At 37.2% G+C, this 21,338-nt stretch overlaps 1 protein-coding gene across 4 annotated transcripts in view; it reads right to left on the bottom strand.

The window, feature by feature from the left end:
* The window catches only part of NIPBL (NIPBL cohesin loading factor), a 197,330-nt gene that overhangs the window by 34,861 nt on the left and 141,131 nt on the right, over window positions 1-21,338 (bottom strand). For all 4 annotated transcript variants that reach the window (XM_039347918.1, XM_039347920.1, XM_039347919.1 and 1 more), the window contains 9 exons: window positions 20,288-20,519; window positions 19,511-19,662; window positions 18,602-18,682; window positions 18,013-18,113; window positions 16,959-17,097; window positions 15,821-15,903; window positions 4,666-4,798; window positions 3,890-4,033; window positions 2,275-2,364 (listed from right to left, as the gene is read on the bottom strand). In XM_039347918.1, coding sequence (XP_039203852.1) covers window positions 2,275-2,364; window positions 3,890-4,033; window positions 4,666-4,798; window positions 15,821-15,903; window positions 16,959-17,097; window positions 18,013-18,113; window positions 18,602-18,682; window positions 19,511-19,662; window positions 20,288-20,519 — 1,155 coding nt within the window. The remainder of the gene's footprint in view (window positions 1-2,274; window positions 2,365-3,889; window positions 4,034-4,665; window positions 4,799-15,820; window positions 15,904-16,958; window positions 17,098-18,012; window positions 18,114-18,601; window positions 18,683-19,510; window positions 19,663-20,287; window positions 20,520-21,338) is intronic.

Below are 21,338 nucleotides of genomic sequence, written 5' to 3'. Positions count from 1 at the left end.
CAGTGATGTTTTGGGGCTGTCGCTTGGGAACACGGATTTTCAACTCTCTCCAAAGGTTTTCTATGGGGTTGAGATCTGGAGACTGGCTAGGCCACTCCAGGACCTTGAAATGCTTCTTACGAAGTCACTCCTTCATTGCCCAGGCAGTGTGTTTGGGATCACTGTCATGCTGAAAGACCCAGCCACGTTTCATCTTCAATGCCCTTGCTGATGGAAGGAGGTTTGCACTCAAAATCTCACAATACATGGCCCCATTCATTCTTTCCTTTACACGGATCAGTTGTCCTGCTCCCTTTGCAGATAAACAGCCCCAAAGCATGATGTTGCCACCCCCATGCTTCACAGTAGGTATGGTGTTCTTTGGATGCAACTCAGCATTCTCTCTCCTCCAAACACGACGAGTTGTGTTTCTACCAAACAGTTCTACTTTGGTTTCATCTGACCATAGGACATTCTCCCAATCCTCTTCTGGATCATCCAAATGCTCTCTAGCAAACTTCAGACGGGCCCGGACATGTACTGGCTTAAGCAGGGGGACACGTCTGGCACTGCAGGATCTGAGTCCCTGGCGGCGTAGTGTGTTACTGATGGTTGCCTTTCTTACGTTGGTCCCAGCTCTCTGCAGGTCATTCACTAGGTCCCCCGTGTGGTTCTGAGATTTTTGCTTACCGTTCTTGTGATCATGTTGACCCCAAGGGGTGAGATCTTGCGTGGAGCCCCAGATCGAGGAAGATTATCAGTGGTCTTGTATGTCTTCCATTTTCTAATTATTGCTCCCACAGTTGATTTCTTCACACCAAGCTGCTTGCCTATTGCAGATTCAGTCTTCCCAGCCTGGTGCAGGTCTACAATTTTGTTTCTGGTGTCCTTCGACACCTCTTTGGTCTTCATCATAGTGGAGTTTGGAGTGTGACTGTTTGAGGTTGTGGACAGGTGTCTTTTATACTGATAACAAGTTCAAACAGGTGCCATTAATACAGGTAATGAGTGGAGGACAGAGGAGCCTCTTAAAGAAGAAGTTACAGGTCTGTGAGAGCCAGAAATCTTGCTTGTTTGTAGGTGACCAAATACTTATTTTCCACCATAATTTGCAAATAAATTCTTTCCAGGTCAGACAATGTGATTGTCTGGATTTGTTTTCTCAGTTTGTCTCTCATAGTTGAGGTTTACCTATGATGACAATTACAGGCCTTTCTCATCTTTTTAAGTGGGAGAACTTGCACAATTGGTGGCTGACTAAATACTTTTTTGCCCCACTGTATAGGTAAGGGTGTAGGCATATACATATGTTGTATATAGCATGTTTATATGTGTGTTATATATGTGTACACTTTTGAGAACAAGCAACAGAATTTCATTTTTAATGTGTGCCAATGTGCCCATGGTAAAATATGACAATAAAGGTTATCTTATCTATCTTATCTTATCCAGTTAACAACCCACATGATTGCTTAACAACTGCAACTTGGAGAGCTAGGATTGAGGTCATTGAGCAAAATGGTTATGTGGTGTCTCGCTTAACGACACCTTCAGTCAACCACTGAGATTCCAATCCCAGTTGTGATCATAAGTCAAGTACTACCTGTATTATCTTATTATTATTTTACAAAATTAAACTAATAATATAAATACATACAATTTATTGAAGTATCAGTAGAATCTCAAATCTCATAAGCATAGCAAATACAAAAAACAAAAGTGAAAAAAATCCAAAAATGATGCTATAAACAGAACAAATGCCAGAATCTTAATTATATTATTCTAAGTAATATAATCAGATATTTGCAATCTGAGGGTTATTTTGAATTAGCTTTAAAAGTATGCAGCTATATAATTGAATGCTACCTTTAGGACTGTGGAATAATTGGGATAATCAAGAAATAAGCATGACATTCAAGTTCTGCCTTATCCATGAAAGCCAACTGGATGACCTTGGGCTCTCAGTCCAACTCAACACATGGGGTTGTTGTTGTGGGGAAAAAAGGAGGACAAAGGTGTAATATGTTTGCCACTTTGGGTTATTTGCATAGAGGTGGGATATAAATAATCAAAATAAATAAATAATAATAAATGACTGAGGCCCACAGTAGACTCAAAACCCGTAAGCCCATCCAAATGGACTGTCTGAGGCCTGATTAAGGAGCAGTGTGAAAGGAAAATACCAACCTCCTTTTAAGTGAAAAACAAATGCAGAATATATATGAGTCCAAAGACTTGCTGCTTAGTTTTATTGGGAAAAATTATTTTAAACCAACTTTTATTCTAACAACCTACCAATAATGATGCATCAGTTTCTGTATTTTCTTCCAAATAATCTAGTAATGCCTTTTGCAACTGTTGGATTTCATCTTCACCTCCTGAGACCTGTAAAACATAGCAATAAACTTTTGATATACTTCCCAACATCAGAATAAGTAAGACTAACATGGCTATGTGTTCTAAATATGCCTCAAGTTACTCAACACAGATAAAATAAACGCTGCAGTCCTGAAATTTAGGCAGTCATAACTTGCAATGACTGTCTAAATTTCAAGACTGCAACATGTATTTTACCTGTGTTGAGTAACTTGAGGCATGTTTAGAAATTTAGACAGAAATAATTTGCAATTAGGAGCGTGATGGCTCATGTTTAGGATGCTAGGTTGGAAGTTAGCAAGCCCATGTTTGAGACCTGAGTGCTGCCGTGGGGCAGGGTGAGCTCTCGTTTTCACTACAGCTCCTGCCAGGGATATAAAAGGAGTCCCTAAATGGGCATCCCCCAGGCAACAGTGCTGTCACCGGCTAATCCTTTCAACCAGGAAGCACTTCGATGCAAACTTGCAATCTGCATTTCCTCTCTTTTGAAATAATTTGCCAATATTGTTAGAAATGAGTCCTCCCTATCTTATTATTATGTATGCTCAGAGAAAACTACTAATGGTTCATGAATCTTAAAGCTAGGAATGGAGGTGTCCTTCTATACAGCTTCAGAAAGGGGACAATTTTAAGGAATTGGCAAATATTGCAGCTAACCTTATAAATGAATTCTGTTAATGATTATTCCACCAGTTCATAACCGAAGCAGATAATATACATAATTGGACTACTTGAAGAAAGTTGCTTACTGAAGATAAGCATCATAGCTCTATAAAAATCTTATCTACGTAGAAAATTTCTGGTTCTATAGAATATAATACATTTATGATTTTAATGAATGGTAGAAATGAGATATTAGAATGCAATACCAATTCATTTTTGTTCATTAAAAAATTAGTCTTTCCAGTTACTGCAATTGCCCCAAAATATTATCTTCCAAATGAGAACAAATATCTATGAATTCAGTCTATTTGCCCATGATATTTAAAGAATCAAAGAAAAAATATGTGTATTTAACATGTTATATTGTGATGGAATGGACAAAACCTGATCACAGAAGTGAGTTGGTAGAAAATAGGTAGATTTTTTTCATATCCTGATTTTTCATGAAGGAGAAAAGGTTGAAATGAGCTAAGGAGATGGCAAAGTCAGATGGGTGACCTTGGGCCAGTCACTTTCTTTCAGTTCTAGAAAGGAGGCAATGGCAAATTACTTTTAAAATCTTGCCAAGAAAACTACAGAGACTTGTCCAGACAGCTGACTTCAAATAAATCAATACTCAGAATCTTCCAGTTTCTCACTTGATGCCTTTATCACTACACCAAACTGGCTCTCCTCTCAATATTACTATTGTTAAATTGATTAAAATAAGAAACATCAAAAAAAATATTTTTGTTTCTGACAATACACATATTCAGTCTCATGTTACTTTTTATTATACTTTAGTATACATCTTAATAAAAATATTTTTATTATAATAATTATGCAAACATTATTCAAACATTTTTCCTTAGAACCAAAAAAAGCATCAAACCTGTTTTAAAATTCGGGCTATAGAGCCTTGATCCATTTTGCTAGTAACTGCATCTTTTCTCAATCGTGCTGCTACAGTTCCAAGATAGTCAAGTGATGCCACTCTCAAAGCCATCTCTGTTGATTTATTACTGAATTGATGAACCTAACAAAAACACAAAACTTTTGTCACACCTGTTCTCTCTCCCTCAATATGCTTTGTACATTGCCTGATCTTTTCCCAAAAAATATGGTAACAGAAGCAGCTTTAGAAGCTTATGCACCCATGTCCAGGTTGCACATAAGCACAAGCAGTTACTTAAAAACCACAGTTAAAAGTAAACAATATACTCTTTTTTATTATTTGCACAAATGCTAGTGGATGAAGGTTTGTATCTTGATGCAAATTCTTTTGGAAGTGTTATCTAACTGATTAAAACTGGCCATAACAAATTAATCAACACTATGAATCTAATTTCTTATAAAACTGAAATAAACTCTAAACATACAAATTTAAATATGATGCTTTCAAATTAGAACTGAATTGCACATCAGATTTATTTTTTAAATACCCACTTTCCTTAAATTTGAGGAAAGATTTTAGATAGTCTGAGATCTGGGGCTGTTATGACAATTCTTCAGAATTAAGAAAAAAGTAGAAGATGCACCTATAAGAATGCACACTGAGACTGAGCTTTTCACCAAAAACATCTGAGGTTCAGAATGATGTACTAAGCTGTGATAAAGAACAAGTCTTTGTTAAACTGCAAACAATTTTTTTTAAATTCATATACTTACTAGTAATCTTCCCAATAAACTAAGTAGCAATTCTGCAGCTGGCCATTCTGGTTTATTGACAGTGGAAAGAAGATCTTGAACAAAGTTCTCAAAAAGAGGTCTATAATCCTCTTCACCTTGTTTGCTACCACATCTGATGAAAAAAAAATGAGAATGGGAAGCACATTAAACACAAACTATATTATAAACTTGGGAATTGTCAAAGTAAAGGAAGTTGGAAGTAAAAATAATTCCAATCATCAAAAAGATTTACTATATCAGTTAAATGGGTCAAATAATAATCCTCTGTCATTTGGTAGTGATGTAGAACATGGCAAGATTATTTATATATTTAAAATATTTCTATTCTGCTAATTTTCCAATTTTTTAGGCAACATATAATAAAAAGACACTCATTTCTGAAAAATAAAATACCTGCATATTCAATATCAATATATAAAAGTAACCAGTAGAAAAATACAATAGCAATCATTTTAAAGGTTAAATAAAAAAATTGTTTTAAAACAAGGATTATACACCAAAGCTTCCTCTGAAGCAGAAAATAGCAATTATTTCTTAAATAGTGTTAGCAAAAAAAGACATGTGTCTCTTAAAACAAGTTTCAGAGCTTAAGTGCAGTAAAAAGTACCCTCTGCTCAGTTTCAATTTCATGGATTGTTAAAATGTGACAGAGGACCTCTAAAGATCTCTGTAAGGCAGGAATTGGGCTGCCCTTCCAATATCTTTGTCCTGCATCAGGGCTTTAAAAAACATCACCAGCAATTATCTGATTTTATCCAATTTCTGAACTGAACAAACATTTGAATAGAAAGGGATGACTAGGCTAAATCTAACATAATTCAACTTCCTTTTACAAGAAATTGTTATTTATCTATAACTACAATTCTTCAAGGAATCATCTGTAAATTCACATATGGATTATGCTAAGCATTTCTTACAACATTCTGCAGCAGTGTTTCTCAGTCTGGACAAATTCAATATGTGTAGATACTCAAGTTCCATATAAGGCACTTGTGGCTACTCTAGCTGAGGAATTATGTGAACTGAAATCCATACATGTGGAAGTCACCAAGATTGAGAAGCACCATTCTAGTGCTTACAGAATTGTTTGGGGACAGCCTTGCCCATCACACGTTATGCCACAGAAATCCTTCACTAACACTAACACAGAAAATCCAAGGAACAATGAAAGGAATGGGAAGTGAATTTTCTGAATTCCCAGATGACCACTTGACAACTCAGCTACAAGTAAGTAACCAATTCTCCATCATCATTATCTCAGTGATCCACACATATGAGTGACAAAACAGATTCATGTCTAGAAGAGTATCCTGTCATCATGAAGTGACTGAAAACATGTTCCAAACTGGAATAAAAGCCCAGTCTGCAGCTATGGAAAAAAGTGAAAGACTAAGCCTAAGTAGCCGCTTTGTTTAACTCCCACTACAGGAATGGTGCCACATGGTCCAGCTAAAAAGCAAGAGTATAACAACCATCTAAAGCAGGGGTGTCAAACTGCCAGCCCACGGACCGGACGCATCATATAGAAGCCACACCCACCCCATTGCCGGCAATGGCAAAATCGTCACAATACGTTGCGCGACATCATGAGTTTGCCTTGTCTGATCTAAAGTATGGCGTGATCATTTCCAATGGTGGGGAAAAAGATAGATTATATTATATGACATACTGATTCAAAAGGGAGGAAATATCTGAGCAAAAGACGATTTTTCCTAAATATAATATAGAATATTTGTCAAACTTTACTTTGGCCACCTAATGAGAAGGAAGGACTCACTGGAGAAGGGCCTAATGCTGGGAAAGATTGAGGGCAATAGAAGAAGGGGACGACAGAGAATGAGATGGCTAGATGGAGTCACTGAAGCAGTAGGTGTGAACTTAAATGGACTCCAGAAGATGGTAGAGGACAGGAAGACCTGGAGGAACGTTGTCCATGGGGTTGCGATGGGTCGGACACAACTTCGCAATTAACAACAATAATTTGTCAAACAGTTCTCCCAGTAGGACAAGCTGATGTCACAGTTACTAGAAAAACTACACTTCATGAGAGGAGACTGTTGGTGATAGCCATGGAGAGACTCTATGAATAAGCAGCGATGAGGTACTGTAAAATATATGGGAGTAAAGGAAAAGAAAAATACGCTAAACTTTTCATGAAATACTTTAACAAAAGGATTAGAAAAAAGAAACAAAGTATTCTACAAGGTAGATCTTAATGGACAATACAACCAAACTTTGCTCTTTCAAATACAAGTAAAAGACAAAAAAACAATGGATGTGAAATTTCATGGGATAAAATTACTGTTTCTACAAAGAATTTCTACATATCAGAATAGAAAAGAAAGATTCTCAGAAGCTACCATAATCTCCTGTATCTCAAGAACGGGATGAAAAAGTTTCTCCAGTGCAAGGAGAGGAGATTGAGAAGGCAGAGGTATTTGTAGAAACAAGATAAAGCAAATGGTGAACCATGGCTGTTGTCAATGCTAACATGATATGATGACATTATGGTTGGTTAATCTTTTATCTTTGTCACGATTCTGATCAGCAGAATAGACAAACATGCCTAAAACAGGGCCATTCCAAGAAAAAATGGATTACCAAGAGACCAGCGATCTCCTTAGCCCCAATTGCAAAATATTACACATTACCCGTCTCAATTTGTAAAACAGGTTGACCAAATGGCATCTGATAATGGTCACTATTAATATAGTTTTCATTTGTGGGTCACTATTCTAGTAGAGCTGTAATTCTTGGTATGTTCTTGTTTTCAGACATACAAATTGCCAAGATGAAGATGGAGTGTCAGATATATCAATGCTCTAAAATAAAAAAAGAGGGCCAGACTTTGTACCATCTTTTTTATATTTACCAAGGAACTGTCTAACATGAAAATCTGACCACAGGGACAGCCTTAAAAAACTGCCAGTGTAATCTAAACTACAAGGAGCTCAAGCTCACTGAAGTGTTGCAATGCTTTATGCCTTGACCAAGCACCTCAGATGCAGGCTGTTCAGATGTGAGCTCCTCACCTGGGCATGGATGTATCAGTGGTGAGAACAAGCAGAGAGAACATTTCCAGAGAGATTTTCTTGACTCAAGGCTGAACTGAGAGGAGTAGATGTATTATGTCCGTACCTGGAAAAGTGAAATAGAGGTACTAATCCTATAGAAGACATATCCAAAAACGGACAGAACAAATAAATGAAGTTGCAGCCTTTAAATAGCTTAGCAGTTGGAAAACCACACAGGCCAATTCTTATTAGGGAAGAAATTGAAAACGGCTGAAGCATATGGAGTCACATAAGCAATAAGGCTTAAACTCTCTGTGTGTATCTACTGTCCTTACGAATCAGAAAATCTGAAAACGAATAAAGGAATATTTCTTTTAATAGATCTAGAAGCTGAGGTGATCTATGGACCAAATAGAACAGCTTGAGCTTTGTGGTGAGATACCATGAGATTATGCAACTAGAAGTCAGTTATTTAAAAAGCAAATTGTACCTCATTGGTGGAGGACCACTTTGTACACTATTCATATAGAAAAAATGTAAAGTATCATAATCCTCAAATTCAGCATCGACAATGATAATGAGATGTCAAATAAACCAAAGAGGTTTTAGAAACATAACAATTAGGTTCAGAACACAAGCTCCATTAAAAAATTAAAATGGACAGCAGGTCCTAAAGTTCAGAGCAAAGGCCAAACTCTTTATAATCTTCAAGTCCTAAAAAAAACCAAATTAAAAATGATGGAGATAGGTCATGACAGGACAACTCATATGTGAACATCTTCAAGGAGACAAAAAAATCTTGAATATGAGAGACTAGTATTTCAAAAAGCTGTGTGTCATGCAATCAGGCCAAAGCATATTTAATTAATGAAATTCCAGAACATGGAAAAGGTCAACGTGTGTAATGATTGCTTGAGTTGTTCTAGGGAGTATATATTCATGGACTAAGATTATGAAAGACGGATCAATGATACTTCCTCGAAAAATCACATGGAACCTACTAGGAGACATACTTAGTACTGTAGTTAAGAATCAAGTCACAGGTTCAAGATAACTTTTGGGCATGAAAGCTCACTGGTTGATTTAAGGCCACTCACACTTTCTCAGGCCAGCCTACATCACTGGATTGTTGTTGTTGGGAAAATATACAGCAAATGAATGAAATGAATGAAAGAATGTAATCAGCTGCACTCTTGGCGATCTTGAGATGGACAAGGCGGAAGTTTCATTACTCCTATTGTAAAGAGGGCAATTCAGATGAATAGCTCTTAAAGCAAGTCCTGAATTTTCCCTCCAAGATTCAATGTCCATGGGTAAAGAGGAGCTTTTGTGGACTAAATAATAGTTCAGGATTAAACTAGCATTAAATTAAAATAGTAGTAATAACTCTTTACTAAGTTGCTATGCCAGCAAAAAGAAAACATAAGTTACAGAAATCCATTCAATAAAATCAGTTCACAACAATCAGTAAAACCAATATTTAAAACTAAAATAAACAAAGAACATAATATTTAAGAGAATATCCTACTGAATAAGATAAAATACTACCTAAGCTACCAATTCTAATGAGAGGTCCTACTTTCAATGTTTTTGTCCAGTTCCCAATTTTCCCTGGGCTCAACCTAAACAAGACTGAGCAGTTTTGGGTGTTTGGACTTTCTGCTGCCAGAGATCTTTCAGTGTATGTGACACCACCAATTTGTGAATTGCACTGGTTACTGGTATGCTTCCAGATGTAATTCAAGGTGCTGTTTTTCACTTTTACAGCCCTTCATGGGTTGGGACTGAGTTATTTAAGGGACCATCTCTCCCCGGTTGTTTCTACCTGTCCTACCCGTCTGGCAAGATAGGCATGCTCCAGGTCTCATCAGCTCAGAAATGTAAAATAGATGGGCTTTTTCTGTCAAGCACTTGTCCTCTAGAATGTTCTTCCTTCAGAAGAATGTTGGCCCTAACATTCCTTCAGAAGAATGTTGGTCCTAACCCTGTTGGCTTTTTCTAAGATGCTAGGGACCTGGTTTTGTCACAAAGGTTACAAATGGTGATCACATGAGCCCAGGACAGTGCAACAGTCATAAATACATGTCAGTTGCCAAGTGCCTCAATGCTGATCATGTGACCACAGCAATGCTGTAATGGTCATAAGCGTGAAAACTGGTCATAAGTCACTTTTTTCAGTGCTGATGTAACTTCAGTCATTAAACAAATGATTGTAAGTCCAGGCCTACCTGTAACAAATAAACAGAGTTGTAGGGATAAATAAAAGCCGACAGATAAAGGGGAAATGCGGAGGACCCTAAACATAAACATCAGTATATGAACTGGTAGCCAGTGAAGAGGCCTATGATGTAACAAACATGGGGATAGAGCAGAAGGTCCAGAACAAATTGAATGGTAATAGTAAGGTGACCAACCGTCCTCCTTTAGGGAGGACAGTCCTCCTTTTGTAAGTTCTGTCCTCCCTCAAAAAGTGTCCTCCCTCATGTCCTCCTTTTTGATATTTGAAGACTAATCTGTAGGGCTTTTTTTTTCCTCATAGAACGCTCAGAACAGCGTTCTGGCACCTTTTTTTGATGGTTTTTTTTTCAACTTTTGCATGAGCTGTGCTACTCCCCCTATTGGCTTTTGATAGCCAATAGGAATTGCTGCTGAGTGCGCCAAAACACCCGGCCGGCAAACTTTGCACATGCAAGTTGTCTGCAGCGAAGGCGAATTAGCAGGAACTTTGCACCCCTCCCTGCTACCCAACTACACCATCTCCTAGTTAGTTCCAAAGATACCTGGAGGAGACTGGAGTGGTAAGTTTCTCTTGATCTTTGGCTCTGCTAGGGCAATAATGGCTGTGGGCACAAGAGGCAGGGGCGGCGGGGGTGCTGCAGGCGGGGGTGTGAAGGGCGGCAGCGGCCGGCTGCCCCAGTGCTGTGAGAGCCGCGGGGCCCTCTCTACACAGGGCTGCACAGGGTGGGCGGTGGTGCTGGCAGGGCGGCTGCAGGTGGGGGGTGTCGACGGTGGGCTCCCCCCCCCCCCGGAGCCGGCACGGCTGATGCTTTGGGAGCCGCGGGACCCACTCTACACGGCAGGTCAGTGGTGCTGGCAGAGCGTCTGTGGGCGGGGGCGCAGCGGGCAGTTGACCTTCCATGGGCTGGGCCAGCTTTTACGATATTTTTTTCTTCAACTTATTTGTGTCCTCCTTTTCATTGTAAAAAAGTTGGTCACCTTAGTAATAGAATCAAGGAATATAGAGAATTGGAAATAACTGCCAGAATATTATTACAATCGTCCAGCCATGAAACAATCAAATATGCACCAATACAGCCACAGTCTTCCCTTTCAATTCCCTATCCCATGATACTACAAACAAGCATCAGACGAAAAACTAAAACCACTGTTTGAAGTGGGTTATCACAGATAGTGGATTGTAACAAAAAAGAAACCAAATCTTCTGTGATTAGCATGTTCAGTAAACATCTAGCCTTTTTATGGAAACTTCTAAAAAAAAAAAACAAAGATAAAAGTTTATGCCCATCCAGGAGATATTTGTTCTTGCAATGCCGGAATTCATGTTTATAAAATGAGCCTTTAGGCCCAAAAGTCAAAGGCCAAACATCACACCAAAAGGATAAGGTATTCTGATGAATATTTCCAAGGCTTTGAAGATTTTTTTTTAATGAACAAATTAAGAGGACTAATAAACTAGTGAATTAATTTAAGGGTGTAGTAGAAAAATAATAATAGAATAACAGAGTTGGAAGGGATCTTCTTCGAGGTCTTCTAGTCCAACTCCCTGTTTAAGCAGGAGACCCTATACCAATGGTGGCGAACCTATGGCATGGGTGTCAGAGGCAGCACTCAGAGCCCTCTCTGTGGGCACGTGCACTGTCCCCTCAGTCCTAGGCCTTCAGCTGGGTTTTATAAAACCTTTTTGCTCTAGGCTTCTGCCATGTACAAAAAAAAAAAAAAAGGTTCAATCAATCAGTCAATTTCAACTTGCAGAAAAAAAAAAGATTTTGCAAAGTTGGAATTGATTGATTGAACTTTTTAGTCCCACCCAGTCTGCTGTTACCACCTCAGCCACGCCCACCCAATGGGCCACACCCATCCGGCACCCAACAATGCATAAGTGGGTTTTGGGTTGCAGTTTGGGCACTCGGTCTCTAAAAAGTTCGCCATCACTACCCTATACCATTCCAGATAAATGGTTATCTAATCTGCAGACAGGATGGATGTCCCAAAGGTGCTTTTTCAAAAGGCAACTTGACTTCGTTTTTTTCTTGAAATCATTTCTCTTCTCATCCAAGAAGCATCTTCAATTCTGCCTTTTTAAAAAAAGCATCTTTGGAACAACCATGACTTGGATGACTGAAAATTTCCATAGACACCTCCAAAGATGGAGCATCCACAACTTCTGGAGGCAAACCGTTCCACTGATTTATTGTTCTCACCAATAGGAAACTTCTCCTTAATTCTAGGTTGGATCTCTCCTTGATAGGTTTTCATTGTTATTACTTGTGCTGCCCTCAGGTGCTATGCAGAATAGGTCAACCCCTTCTTCTCTGTGATAACAGTCTTCAAATATTAGAAGACTGTTATCATATCAGCCCTAGTCCTTCTCTTTGTCAGATTAGCCATACCAGTTTTGGCAACCATTTGTCATATGTTTTAGCCTCCAGCCCCCTAATCATCTCTGTTGCTCTACTTTGTATCCTTTCTAGAATCTCTACATATTCTTTGTTATCATGGTGAACAAAACTGGACACAGTATTCCAAATGTGGCTTTACCAAAGCAGTATAAAGCGGTACTAACACTTCATGTGATCTTGATACTATCCCTCTGATGATGCAGCCTAGGACTGCATTGGTTTTTTGGCAACTGCAGCATAGTCCTTTAAGTGGTTGTCCACTAGGTCTTCTAGATCCCTCTCACAGTTACTGCTGTTGAGCCACATACCACCTATTCTATATCGGTTCATTTTGTTTTTCTTGCCTAAGTGTAAACCTTACTTTTCTCACCACTAAATTGCATTTAGTTGGACAGGGCCCAGTGTTCAGTCTATCAAGAACTTTCTGGATCTTGAGCCTATCTGATTATCCATTCCCCCACCCCCACCCACACCCCCATTTAGTGTCATCTGTAAATTTGATGAGTTCTCCTTCTATCCCATCAGCTAAGTCATTTATGAAAATGTTGAAGAATATTAGGCCTAAGACAGAACTGCTGTCAATACTGCAAATACTGTACATTTTTGTTTTGACAATATGCAGAACTGTCTGGTATTTTTAGAGTTAATGCAGAGCAGAAGAGGGTGGGGGGAAAAGCCCGGGAAAGAGAGAGGAAGTGAAACGCATTCTTGACTCTAGAATTTTTAAAGGGAAATTGCAGTACCTAGTACAATGGAAGCTAGGTATCTGAAGCCACCTGGGTGAAATCCAGTGAAGTGAAAGCTGATAGATTGGTCAAAAGGTTTCATGTGAAACACCCCAACAAACCGAAAAATAACCCTTAACATCATGCCAAGATCTCAAATCCTTTCCAAACGACCTGGGATCCTGAACTCCGTTCACTGCCTCTAACCTTGAGAGGAGCTGGTAAAGATTCAGGGGAAGAAAATCTATCATGAGAAAAGGGAGTTTGCTTGAAGACCCAGCAGCTACTGATAACCCAGAGTGGGAAGATGAATTCTGGCAGACCTCCCAGCTGGGAGCAAAGACTTCAAAAGCAGATTGGTACGGAGCTAACGAATGGCCTGCTACTCAAACTTTGGGTGAGTCACTGGAAAGATTTCAAACCCCAGATGTGAAAAGCAGAAACCAATTCCTGCAGAGAGAAGCCTACAGCCCCTCCCTCGTAGATCAGACCCTGGATTCCCCAACCAGGGACTGCAGTCCTGAAGACAGAGGGAATCCCAGACTGAGGCCTCTGCAGCAATGGGCAGATTGGCACCCCCCACAGATAGATGATCAGCAGCAACTGAGCTTGCCACAACTAATAGAGGCCTTGCAACAGCTTGGGGTGGTGCAGAAACCAGGAGATCAGCAGCTGGTGGGAGACCAACCGCAGCAGGGAGATTAGCTACAGTCCCTGAACGTGCAATCCCTGGGCATAAATCTGCAGCCAGGATGGGGCCAGCAGCAACAGCCTGTAATTGCACCACCTTTCAAAGCAACCTTCGATGGGGACCCAGAGAAGCTGATTTTTTTCCTCAACCAAGTGCGTTCTCACTTGAATCGCTGGGCCTATCTCTACCCGGAACCAGGTGCCATGGTCGATGTCATTGCATCCAACCTAGAGGGAGAAGCACCTGAATGGCTGAACAATCTATATAGTGAGCAAGCCCCCGAACTGGGAGATCCCCACCTTTTCCTCCTAGGACTGAGAGAAAGATTTGAGGACCCATCCATAGGCCTCAAAGCAGCAGAACAGATCCACAAAATAAAACAAGCCGGCAGGTCTTCCCTGGAGTACGTGCGAGAGTTCCGCAAGATAGCAGGCCGAATAGAGGGGTGGCCAGAACAATCCCTGATTCAATACTTCATTGAAGGATTAGACGATCACCTCTCTCAGGCATGCATCTATCGAGAAGTACCTGATCGGCTACAGGAGTGGTACCAGACAGTAGTGAAGCTAGATGTTCGGCTCGCCCGCTATAAGAAACCTCCGTTATGACTGTGCCGACATTTTGTAACAATAAATGACTTTTAGGAAAATCAATGCCTGGAAGTTCTTTGAAGTGTTTCATTAGCCAGAGCCATAACATCTGCACTGCATGATTCCCTCCATGTAGATATAATTCCATTGAGGACTACACCATTAAGTGTGGTTGGTCAGCCTGTTAAGAATCCATCTAGTGTTGATGCTGTTTATCCCATATTTTTTCTATCTTACCAAAAAGTAGTAAAAATTAAAGAATTTCAATAAAGCAAAAAGATGTTTTATTTATCAAGAATATGTTAATACCATCCATGGCATTTAAAAAAAAAAAACTCTGATCAGTAGGATCTAAAATCTAGTCATATGGTACAACTGGCATGGTTCCACCAGAAAACTGGATAAGCTCTAGAAAGTTACAAATGGTCCTAAAGTAATGTATAACTAATATATGACGCACATGTAGAACAGGAGTTTCATTATTCACACTGTCAAAGGAACTTTTCTGCATATACCCAATCTGTTGTAGAAAGACTCTTATTCCAAAATGAGAGAAGAAAAAAACTCAGTGGTGCCCTTTTCACCAGCAGAACACTAATGGAATTAATTTATTGAATCCTAATTACTTATAAATTAGTTCTCAGTGAGAACTATACAAGTAGCCCTCAATAAACAACCACAATTGAGCCCCATTTTACCACCTTTTTGCCACAGTTAGGCAAATCACTGTAGTTGTTAAGTGAATCACAGGGTTGTTAAACAAACCTGGCTTCCCTCATTGAATCTGCTTATTCGAAGCTGGATGGGAAGGTTGCAAATGGTGGTCACATAACCACAGAAAGTGCAACTGTCATAAATACATGCTGGCTGCCAAGTGCCAGAATTTTGATCACATCACCATGGGGATGCTGCAATGGTTGTAAGTCTGAAAAGTGGTCATAAGTTGCTTTTTCCAATGCCATTGTAACTTTGAATGGTCACTAAACAAATGGTTGTAAATCGAGGACTACCTGTATGTATGTTTTATAATTTAGAATTTCAATAGAGTGAAGACAGGAATGATATTTAGGCTACAGAAGCATGTAGTCAATCAGTTGCTGAATATATTTATACATGCTGACAGTGATTACTGTTAATAGTGTTGAAAAAGTATTTTGATGAATGATCAAAACCTACAATATTTCAATTTTAGAGTAAGAAGAAAAATAATTAAAAGGTAGAATGTTATTTCTAAGTATTTAATTTAAATAGTCTCAAGTTTTAAATTAATATTTTCTCTGAAGATATCTGCTTAATTTTCTACACTACTTTTAGCAACATATGAAATGAGCTGTGCTATTAGAATTAAGATCTAACTCTATCTTGTTTCCCATTTCCACATTGTCTTACTGAATATTAAAAAAAATCCATGGGCACAAATTAGAGTTACTCAATAAAAATAATTCCTAGAATACACAATGTGAGATCTACTCACTTCTTGAGAAAAATAGAAAGGAAGTTTTGTGCTGTCCTCATAGCTGTTTCATATGAATTTGTAATGAGGACATCCTGATCAATCTAAAACAAAACAAAACACAGTTACTAAACATGTATTGAAATTTATGTAACACTGGATGAATATATACAGTTCTCACCATAGATGACGAGGAGCAAAATGGCAATAATGCTGTGATGTAAATTAGAAAAAATGTTTATCTTTACTTTACAATTAAGAGGCAATAAAGTATTATTAACACACTGTAATTGGGGCTATGACTCTTACTTGCAAAAGTGGTACATAATGTAGTAATTAGACTTTTAGTAAATCAATTATCTCACTGCAATCTAACTGCAATTTTAAAAACTCTGCACTGACTGCCAGTAGGTTCAAGGCTGAATTCAATGTGCTAGGTTTTACCTTTAAAGGCCTTTTGGATGAAATATATCAGAACTAAATTTGACAGGTCATGGGGAAGAGGATCTGACTATAATCCTGCCACCCACTCTGGGAAAAGTAAATAGGACTAGACCAAACACAGGCATTCCTCAAAATAGCCTTCATTCTTTAGAGCAGTTTATTCAAGCGGTACAGGCAATTCTACCCTACTAACATTTTACAAACAAAATCTGTAATTTTCATTGTCTGTGAACTTTCAGCCCTTTTAAATTTGATTGAGAGACTGTCACATTTTTATTCAAGAATTTCTGTGTGTATAATTGTTTTATATTACTGTTATACAATGTTATAATTTTGTTTGTTATTATTCATTTCCCAGAATTCTTCAGAATTGGGACAAGTTATAAATATGAAGGACATACACCATTTCTAGAAGATATATGGCCTAGTGTCAGTTAATAGTAGATAGCTAAACTCAGATAACTGAGTTGAAGATTAGAAAAAATAAGTTTCACTTCTCTACAGTTGCATTTCCTTTAATCCATCAGTTCTGTTTCCTATATCCTTCTTTCTCTACTTCCTCTAGTTTAATTTGTTTCCTTTTGTTGAAAATTTCTTCACTGTCTTCTTTTTCAACTTCTTTGTTATGTACTCCTATGGTTATTATATTTTTATTCCTCACATCAGTGACTAATCTAAACATAGAAACGATTACATATTTTCAAAATTGACTCACCTTTTTATTTGATTCCTCTTCAGAATTAGAATCTTTTTCACCTGATGGTAGATGCACAACGCATTGAATTAATTGTAAGACTAATGCAGTCACCATCTGAATATACATAGGTTCCCCATCTGTATCACTGCTGTTCAATCTGTTGAATAAATATAAAACTCTTTATTGTTTATCAAAAGTAAAATCAACAACAAACATTTGAATCCATAACAAATTTTCAGATAGTGACTGCTTTCAGATGGAATCAACCTTTGAGAAAGAATTGCATCCCATTACTATGAGTAAACTTCAGATCTGATTTGCAAATAGAAAGCTACTGTATTCAACAATCCCAGAAGAGTGAAACATACAAAACCTAGGATATGACTGGAACAAATATCAGTTTATACAAAATTAATATTTTCATTCACAATGAAGTTCAAGCATTCTTCACATTAAAAACATTTTTCTTCAATAATCGTTTATATTTCTGAAAAATACATTTGTTTAAAAGCTAGGTTTCATACATGGCTCCCCCTTTCTCCTTTTTACTTTTTCATTGTAGATTTAACTAAGACATAGACCTATTAACTAGCTAATAGGAAAAGTGAAACCAAGTCTGGGCAGTTTTAAGATAGCATTGTATTTACTACATTGCACTGATAGAATCTGTCATTCTTAACTGAATTTCTATTTAGCCACCAAAACAAATCATTGTGGAATTTATTGACTAATTCATGTAAAGTATTTATTTTGTTTCTTTAAAAAACCCTCTAATATGCCCCAATTCTGCCTGAGTGACAATCAAAGTATGATTCTTTACCCCAGTTCATCTCTTGTATTTTTTGTTCTACAACCGCCTTGCTCTAGTAATTCCACCACTATAATTCAATAATCCTTATGTTGTTCATTCATCAGAAATTAATACAGGGCGAACGCAGTTAAACATGTTAATTTCCATATTCCAGTGGAAGAGGTAAGCATATTTTAAACCATATATAAATATATAGATATATATATATACATATGAATGATATATATTGCATCAAAAACAAGTTTTGCTGTTATATATTACCTGAAATTTCTCAAACTCCTTTTGCTGGTTGGTAACCTTGCAAGTGAAGTAAAAATTTCTTCTAATATTAACTGCCTATGTTTTTCATATCTTGAAAAAACCTGTTTAAAATCAATGTCTTTTTTTAAAAATATTGTTCTTTATAAAGGAAAAGCACACAATGGAAAATGTCATTACATTTTTTCCCAATAAACTACTAATCCTATTTTACATGTTCTTAACTAGCTCCACTCCTATAGAATTAATTTGTTAAGTTAACTTACTATTGCCAATTATCCTATAGATGATTTACATATTTTATAATTGTGTTTTAAAGTAATTCAGACAAATCTTGAAATCTGCAACTGCAGCAATGACTAGAATTCTCACTTTGTTGGATGGACAATCTATGCTAAAAATAGACTACTTTCTGGCATTTGCACACTACATTTTTAAAAATTACAATTGCTTTTAGGGCCTACAGTTTAGGAAAGTTTTAAAATGGACTGCTTTTGGTAAAGAAATAATTTAAGTAACTCATGAATCCTTTATTGTTTTATGTACGTAAATACAGAAAATATAAATCTACTGGTTTAAATAGTATGCTTACAGCAGTGACTAGTTTGATGGCACATAACTGAAGTTCACTGACATTTTCTACAAAGAAAGGTGTTATTCCCATTGAAGAAATCTATAAATAAAAAAAGAAAAGATAGATTCATTATGGCTGACAAATTGATTAAAATGTTTTAAGTTAAATGCTGTCATTGTCTTTTAAAATTGTACACATTTTTAAATGAAGTAGTTTTGTTAGTTTACAGTTGTAATTAAACATAATTCTAAGTTTAAAGAAATTTTAAGTGTAAAATTGCAAGGGAAAAAACAAATTATCTCTTTGTTTTTACAGTACTTCTGTTCTTCCATATTAGCCTAGTGAAATACAATTACAAGGAAGTATGTTCAAACACTGTATAATCCCTTTATAAGAAGAACATTTAGAAAGCTAAGAGGTGGCAGCTGTAAATATCTAGAGTTGGCAATGGTTAGAAAGCCAAATATTTTACAACACTGTTGGCCAGACAGAAAACCAGATAGAAGTTTGTTGTTGTTAGTTGCGAAGTCGTGTCCGACCCATCACGACCCCATGGACAACATTCCTCCAGGCCTTCCTGTCTTCTACCATCTTCTGGAGTCCATTTAAGCTCATGCCTACTGCTTTAGTGACTCCATTCAGCCACCTCATTCTCTATCGTCCCCTTCTTCTATTGCCCTCAATCTTTCCCAGCATTAGGCTCTTTTCCTTTTACTAATCTTCAAAATTATATTTGTCTATTCTTATTATATTCAGAACTGAATTTCCACACTACTATATTGAATTACTCTAGCAGACTAACAGTCTAAAGCTTTATTATTAAGCACTGAGGAACAATCTATTCTAGTTATTAAAATACCTACTAAAGGAGAAAGTTGTAGTAAAAAGTGTGGGGGAAAAAATCAGAATGACATGGATCCAACTTACTTGAAGAATTGTAGTGTCAGTTAAAAGCTGTATCTCTAGTAATTCAGCCAAACTACTAACTATGTCACAAATTTTGTTATACAGCATCACTATTACTCTCTGCTTATGAGTGGAACACTTGGCACGCTTTGCTTTTGAGCTTAATACACCACCTAAAAAAATCAAATTAAATTGCATTTTAGCAATATTACAAATCAGAGGAGAGACAAAAAAATGTCTTGAGGTTTATATTTTTCTCTTTTCATCAATTCATCACATACTTTTAGGAAAAGAAATAAAAAATCATCATGAAAAAAAGAATAAAATAAAATTAACTAAAATAATGTCAGTAAAATTAATGGTTTAAAAACAGAATGACTAGTATTATAGATGACAGAAAAGCAATATGTAAAACAGGCACATATGAATTAAGAACTTGGTAACATTAACTTAGCTAATAGGTTTTTCACTGGTACAGAACAAGTGAAAGCTTAAATAAAGATAAAAAATTAAAGCTCTAAACTGTAGAAGGCTAATATATACATTGGTTACCTAAATTTTGTTAAAGAAAATTGTACATGATACAGTACAGAATGGAAAAAGTTATGGCAAAATTCAGAAATTGGGTCTTTCAAAAATAAAAACAAAGATCCATTTTTACTTAAAGGAAATGTTGAAGTAGCCACTCTAATTCCATGCTTCTTTGTTAATATGGCCAGACAGTAACATCCCTACCTCCAATTTAAATGCTATTAGCCTTTCAGGATAATCAATATATCTATTTATTCTTATACTAACCACCATGTGGATCCAATCGATAAACAGGATCATACTGAGGATAAAGTGTGTTCTGCAAGTGAAACTTAGTGTACTGAATAACTCTTTCTATTACATCTTCAATATATACAGCTTTGGGCATGTTGGGTGATGTCATAATGTTGATAGCTGTAAGACAGGCGTCGGCAGATTTTGTGACTCTCTCCATGATCAAATCTCTCCATAATCTTTCTTCATCTTCAGTATCATTATTCTGTCAAAAATAAGATCATTAGCCATAAATCTGCTTCAGCAACAATGTGGAAAAATCTCAATAAGTTTTAAAAATCACTTCATAAACTTTAATGAAATATTTATGATTTTCAATTTAAACAATCCTCAAATATATTTTCTACTTTTTTACTATATCTAAAGTAACATAATTATTGTCAGGCACAAAGAATCAGGATCATACATTAGGTTGCAGTTCTTATATACAAGAAACTAGTCAACTAAAGTTCAGCACTAAATTGGCACCAAATGAGGGTCAAAGAAATTCAAGAGGGGTTGGACTTAGTGTCTAAAAATGAGCATGGCTGTAGCCATTTCCCTATTCATTTTCGTTTGACACATAGAAAGGAGGGAGGGAGGTTGCCAGGTGCTTTGCTAGTCTAAATAAACTTTTATCCCATGGGAATCAAGGTCATCGGCTGCTGGAGATTGCAGGCTGGGCGTTGCGTAAAAAACCCACCAAAAAGATGTATTGGGGAACGTAGTTGCTTGCATAGACTTAGGGGTGGGATTTCCTAACTTTGTATTGGGGATTGTTACGTGTGGTTTCACTTTTGACATGCCGATACTTTGTAACTAATAAACATTTTCTTTTAGGAATTTACAAGCCTTGGAGTTCTGCTTTATTTGTCTCTGTCTGTCGGAACCATGACATTAAACCAAGTCTCTTAAAACTTCATTTTCTTGGGATGCTGGGCCCCGACCGCCTACCCACTCACTTTTGGGGGAGCGGTAAAGACTCGGTGAAGACTTGAGATGGAGGAGAAAATTGAAACCGCTGCTAGCCACAACGGGACTCAGG

Source organism: Crotalus tigris, unplaced genomic scaffold (assembly GCF_016545835.1).
Source record: "Crotalus tigris isolate CLP2741 ecotype Arizona unplaced genomic scaffold, ASM1654583v1 scf7180000018103.2265978, whole genome shotgun sequence".
Taxonomy (NCBI): domain Eukaryota; kingdom Metazoa; phylum Chordata; class Lepidosauria; order Squamata; family Viperidae; genus Crotalus; species Crotalus tigris.
This window is presented reverse-complemented; position numbering and strand designations above follow the sequence as displayed.